General features: G+C 36.9%; 1 protein-coding gene across 1 annotated transcript; it reads left to right on the forward strand.

The window, feature by feature from the left end:
• The first annotated feature begins 4176 nt into the window (after window positions 1–4176).
• Window positions 4177–6085, forward strand: LOC101388723 (olfactory receptor 4M1). Its single transcript, XM_004421327.3, has one exon. It carries the CDS (start codon window positions 4925–4927, stop codon window positions 5882–5884), a length of 960 nt encoding a protein of 319 aa, XP_004421384.2. The 5' UTR covers window positions 4177–4924; the 3' UTR covers window positions 5885–6085.
• The last annotated feature ends 396 nt before the right edge of the window (window positions 6086–6481 follow it).

Genomic DNA, 6481 nt, shown 5'->3' on the forward strand with positions numbered 1-6481 from the left:
TTATAAAACCATTTTTTACTCTTTCATTTAAATGGATACACCACTGGTGGCAATGTAACCCATAAAGATGGACTGTTTTCATCCTCAGAAGAATTACAGGACCAATAACTTCCTCCTTCTTTTACAGCTTTATTTCCCTTCATCAATGTAACCTTTCTTTATCTTCCCTTTTCCTAGTCTCTCAGTTTCAGCTTAATCCTTCTACCTGATGTTATTGAAGTAGATTCTGAAAGCATTTCTTCCAGTTGTGAGTTTTTTGGTTATCAAGAAGAGCTAAGATGAGTGACTTCTACTCTGTGAGATACTGGCATCTTCATTCACATCTTCATCTAAGGAAAGAGAATGGACAATGGTTATAGATGATAGCTATTTTTTTAAAGCCTCTCATATGAGTGTAACCCAATATTGAGTCATTTAATCCTTTACTCTTTCAGGATCTGTGTGACAGCCTCCCTAAATTTCTCAAACTGGCAAGATCACTATCCTCTGTGTGGTTACTGAGAGGTTGGCTAGATGTGGATAAACATTGCACTGTTAGTAAGGAAGAATTTCTGCACAGAATCTTGTTTTTCCCCAAAGCAATGGTTCCTTTGAGAAGAGTTCAGAGTTCACGCACCTATAACGAGGGTCTCTGTACTCCTAGGCATCTCTATAGTCATCTTCTAGATACCACATCCCTGCAGATTAAGTACAGAATGGGAATTCACTAGATGTTGTTAAAAGAGGAGCAGGCTTTTTTAAATTCCACATATAAGTGAGATCATGCAGAATTTTTCTTTCTTTGTCTGGCTTATTTCACTTAGTATAATTTCCTCCAAGTTGATCCATGTTTTTGCAAATGGAAAGATCTCCTTTTTTAAAGCTGAATAATATTCCATTATAAATATATATCACAGTTTCTTTAACCACTTGAGAGTAGAATGGTGGTTACTTGGGGCAGGGAGGTGGGGGAAATAGGGAGATGTTGGTCAAAATGTACAAGGTTGCAGTTATATAGGATAAATGAATAAGTCTAGAGATCTAAAGTACACAATGGTGACTATAGTTAATAACAGTGTACTAAATATACTGAATACTGGAAATTTGCTGACAGAGTAGATTCCAGGTGCTCTCATATCAAATCATCATGTTGCACACCTTAAATATATACAATTTTTATTTAAAAAGTAGCAAACAAACAAACAAAAAAAGAGAAGCAGGCTTGTACCTAGAAATTTGGGAGGTGTAGATGAGTGAATGCAGGATGAAGTAAAACCCTTTTGACCAACCGATCCAGCTGCGCTAAGAGTGAGCACTGGTTTGGAAGAGATATCCCCTTCTAAATGGCAGCTTTGGAAAGAAATGTCCTAACTCAGTCTCCATAGATGGCTTATCTCCCCCAAGAATTCCCCACAAACATAACTCCTTACTCTGGATTTTATTGACACAATCCTAAGCTTTTCTTACAGCGTGATAGGGCATTCCTAAATATTTATGGCAGATTCAGTCAATTTAATTAAGGACCTAGAATGCACTGAATGAACGTCACTTTAGCCAGAGAACCTCATTTACATAAAGGTAAATTTTTTAAAGTTTGCCATTATGGTGATCAAATTCCAGCTTTCTTCGGTAGTACGATGATACAACATACAATTCAACATTAGATCCTGCCAATTGCATTTCCTAAATATTTTCTAAACAAACAATTTATTTGTCTAAATAGTAGTTGCTTATCTGTACTTTAAGCCACATCATTTTTCCCCCTGTAATCCCATTTCAATTTATTCGCATAGCAACCAGGGTGATATTTCTAAATTGCAAATCTTGTTAAGCTATTCTCCAGATTTTATTCTAAAGTATATTGGAATGTTAAAATCCAATTTTCTTATTGTCATCTACATTACTTGGTCTTTGGCTATCTCTTTATTCTGTTCTTGTGCCTCCATCAGTCACAGATCTTCTACAGTTCCTAGGAACTCTTCCCTGCCGCATGTCTTTGTATTTGCTCTTCTCAGTTCCTAAAATACTTTTCTCCTGACTTTCAAAGTGAGTTGAAATGTCACCAATTCAGAGAAACGTTTCTAAAAAAGCCATCACCACCACATGCCACCACCATTTATTCTGTATCATAATTTCCTTTTTATTTCCTTCTTGTCTCTTATCAATAGTGGTAATTATTTCATTTAGTTATTTATATTTCATTCATTTACCTACTGTTTTTTTACTTATTTACTTTCTGTCTATATTTCTAAAATGGAAGTTCAATGAGGCAGAAACTGAGTCTTCCTTTTTCTTGGTATTCTCAGCAGTTAGCACATAGTAGATACTCCCTAAATATTGTTGAGTAAAGAAATGAATAATTTATAGAAGTGATACAGAAGCTATATATTTTGGGATAGAGCTTTTGATGCCATGTGTAAATTTCTGTTCTGACATGCATTAAATCACAGATGCGGGCCAGGATCACAATGTTGTGGGTTTTACAATATTTCAGGCCATGATCATGTTCATGTAGGGGATATATGTGTGGGTTGGTCCTTCATTGAGGAAGCAGCATGGTTCAGAGCTGTGTGTGTGTGTTATGAGTAGTGGCTGAGTGTTGTTGGCTTGGGGAATAGGGAGTTTTGTTGGCTGCCTGACTATTGGATTGAGAGGCTGCAGTAATATGTCCCTTTTCAACTTGATGGTTGTGAGGAGCGGAGGAAAGAGGCATTCACCAAGGAGTGAGGAGGGATGAATGCTCTGTATTTTTTTCCCTAAGGAATAAATCAGGTAAGTTATGGTTCTTAATGCAAGTATACTTCATTAGTTTTTAATTTTATGTCATATCTTGGACATTGAGGTACAAAAGTAAATCACTTTGACACTTTTTCTGGTAAAATGATCCTTTCTATTCCATGATATCTGAAGTGAGTTTGTCTTTCTAAGACATCAACACATATTCTCCTAGATTCTTTCTAGATTAGTGCCATTTTCTCTTCCTCTTTGATGGGATGAATACAGAACAGGACAGATGAGGAAAAGGTGATCTTTGTGACAATAATCAGAATTATCCTATCAGTATCCACCATAAAAATAAAGCTTAATGTCTTGTAATAGTATTTACTGCATTGAAATATTCATCCCCTTTCAGTAACAAGAAGGCAATTATTTTATTAAGAACAAATAACCTAATCACTTCCATCTGTTCAAAAATGCCATAGCATAATCACAAAATATCCAACTGAACTGAGCAACCGTAATGTTCTCAATGCTTTCAGCAGAGATATTTTTGATTGTTGGAAACTCAGAGCTGACTCATCAGTGAGTGTAAAGGAGCAGTATGCTATGAGTGTGAAATTATACACTTGCTATGTTTTTAGTTATGGAGCCTCAATACCTTATCCAGGTAAGAACAACAAAGCCATTGTTTCCTGGAATCCTAGGAAATATGTCTTTCTGGATAACTACGTTTCTAAGAAAGTTGAGGATTGAAAACTGGCAGCATTACCTTACTTTTGATTAAAATCTTGCTAAACTGAATTTTAAATTTCCCTATCTCACTAAACATAATTAATCAACTCACTGAGGCCAACACTGGGCTATTCATGGGTGTGGGAATATTTACCCCTTTGCAAAATAGTCCCACAATACTGAGTTTTCTAAGTGTTTTTGTTTTTCTGCCTCTTGTGTCAGATTCCTGGCAAGCACTAGCCTTTTCCCAGTGTGTTTACTTGGAGTGAGTCATCCCTTGTTTATAATACAGTGCTTTCTATAACATGTTAGATTTGGACATTATATATTTATGTTTGTTAAAATTATGCACAAATTGAGTCAGTAGGTTCAAGGAAGAAACACTGGATTTCTCCAGTCAATAGTATACATAAGTTTTAGTGCCTGGACATTGTCACATCCATTTGGTTTTATAGAACCTTAACTTTTTTTTCTATGATTATCTCCTGAGGAGAGGCAACATTATAAAACAGCACATCAGTAGAACAGAAGCAACTCTTTAGTATTAGCTGTTGGTTGTAAGAAATGCCTACTTTGGTGTGGCAGTTTTTATATTCCTTAAAGGAGGAAGCATATTTGGTAAAGTGAATGATTATCTTATTTTTATTTTGGATGGGTTTTGTTCTATCTAGTAGTGTCAGGTTCAATACTAGGCCTTAAGCAAAATTTTAGGAATAATCCTATTCTTACTGTCACCTTGAAATGACAGAGTGGGTCAGTTTGGGTTGCAAGCCCATACCCATTTCTCAGATCACTACATCTTCTTCCTACCTTCCTGAAACAGTGGGTAAAATGCGTGGTCACTAGAGTAATGGGATCTGGCTACAGCCAGAAAAATTTTCATATAGGGCCCTGCATTGTTGTATATTGTAGCTGTGTACATATTACCAAGTATTAAGCTGTATAGGCTTTGGTTAAGGAAAAAAATGTCCATTCGCTACATGTGAAGCCCTGGGATCTCTTTGAAAGGTTAAAACTAAAATACTGTCAAATCAGCATATCTGATATTAGACTATAAGCCTAAATTTCCAAGTTGGCTAGATTTTTCAATAACAGAAAAATCTAGAAAGAACAGGCTGCATGTCTTATTACCAGCCTAAAATTTGGCCAAACTCAGAAGTAGCTGCACATATTGCTTACTAAGGGAGATGTTTGGAGGAAAGACTAGTGCCTTGCTGAGTTTCATAAAAAATAGGAATTAATAACATTAACAAGTTGAGATTTTGGTTTCAAATATTTGACACACTTCATACAGTTTCGATGTTTTTAATTTTCAGGTCATCACTTACTCTTTTCCTGTCTTGGGTTATCAAACATAAAATGGGGCAACCAAATGTATCCTAACGCAATCTCTTAACGATAGAGAACATCTGACGATTTTGAAGCAGTAATATAACTCTAGTTAAATGCTATTTGGAGTAATTATAACTTCTTTATTTTTCATAGCTGCATTATGAAAAAAAGTGAAGAAATGGAACCTGCAAATTGTACCAGGGTGACAGAATTTGTTCTCACTGGCCTATCCCAGACACGGGAGGTGCAACTAGTTCTATTTGTTATATTTCTATTCTTCTATTTATTCATTCTTCCAGGAAATATTCTTATTATTTGCACTATCAGGCTTGACCCCCATCTGACCTCACCCATGTATTTCCTGTTGGCTAATCTGGCTTTCCTTGACATTTGGTATTCCTCCATCACCGCCCCTAAAATGCTCGTGGACTTCTTTGTGGAAAGGAAGATAATTTCCTTTGACGGGTGCATTGCACAACTCTTCTTCTTGCACTTTGTTGGGGCCTCAGAGATGTTCCTGCTCACCATAATGGCCTTTGACTGCTATGCTGCTATCTGCCGCCCCCTCCACTATGCTACCATCATGAATCGACGCCTCTGCTGTATTCTGGTGGCTCTCTCCTGGATGGGGGGCTTCATTCATTCTATAATACAGGTGGCTCTCATTGTGCGACTTCCCTTCTGTGGGCCCAATGAGTTAGACAGTTACTTCTGTGATATCACACAGGTTGTCCGGATTGCCTGTGCCAATACCTTTCCAGAGGAGTTAGTGATGATCTTTAGCAGTGGTCTGATCTCTGTGGTGTGTTTCATTGCTCTCCTAATGTCCTATGCCTTCCTCCTGGCCATGCTCAAGAAACACTCAGGCTCAAGTGAGAGTACCAGCCGGGCCATGTCCACCTGCTATTCCCACATCACCATTGTGGTTCTAATGTTTGGGCCATCCATCTACATTTATGCTCGGCCATTTGACTCTTTTTCCCTTGATAAAGTCGTGTCTGTGTTCCATACTGTGATATTCCCTTTACTTAATCCCATCATATACACATTGCGAAACAAGGAAGTAAAGACAGCCATGGGGAAGTTGGTCAACAGGTATATTTTATGTAGAGAGAAGTGAAAGATATGTGGCATATTCTATGGTCCTTATGATGGTCATTGTCCTAAAGTAGGAAGTATTTGCAGCAGTAATAATGCTGCTCTCACTACCTCCTTTCATCTAGTTCTTAAAATACCACTAAGTTTTTACTCTATTTGGTGAAAAAACAAAGAAATTAAAGTGGAAAAAATTTACTCACAACCTCTCTGAAATTTCTGGCAGACGACTATTAGAATTTAAGATATAATAATGAATTGCTAAAACACATGTTTTCTCTAACTATTTATTGAGTGACTATTCTGGAGAGACTTTGTATGTTGATAAATACAAAAGTAAATAAGACCTGGGAGACGTGTCCACTATGAATATGAAGAAGTTAGTGGCCAGCATATGAATATGAGTAACTTCACGTGACCAAATTAAATACTGTTGTCATGTTTCAGTCTTAGCCCAATAGGACGGTGTTTGGTAAACTATCTTCTTGGGACTGGAAAAATGCATTGTTTTGTTCTTTTTTTCTTCCTCTTCTCAGAGGTAATGATGGAAACTGAAGATTCACTTATACAAGCTATTTCAACGCATATTTCAAGTGGTAGCCACCAAACAGTATTGATGACA

This window comes from Ceratotherium simum, chromosome 3 (assembly GCF_057802395.1).
Source record: "Ceratotherium simum simum isolate JZ-2026a chromosome 3, ASM5780239v1, whole genome shotgun sequence".
NCBI lineage: Eukaryota > Metazoa > Chordata > Mammalia > Perissodactyla > Rhinocerotidae > Ceratotherium > Ceratotherium simum.

What these genes read in the sequence shown, in the direction of transcription:
- LOC101388723 (XM_004421327.3), top strand. Translation starts at nt 4,925, where the DNA reads ATGAAAAAAAGTGAAGAAATGGAACCTGCAAATTGTACCAGGGTGACA.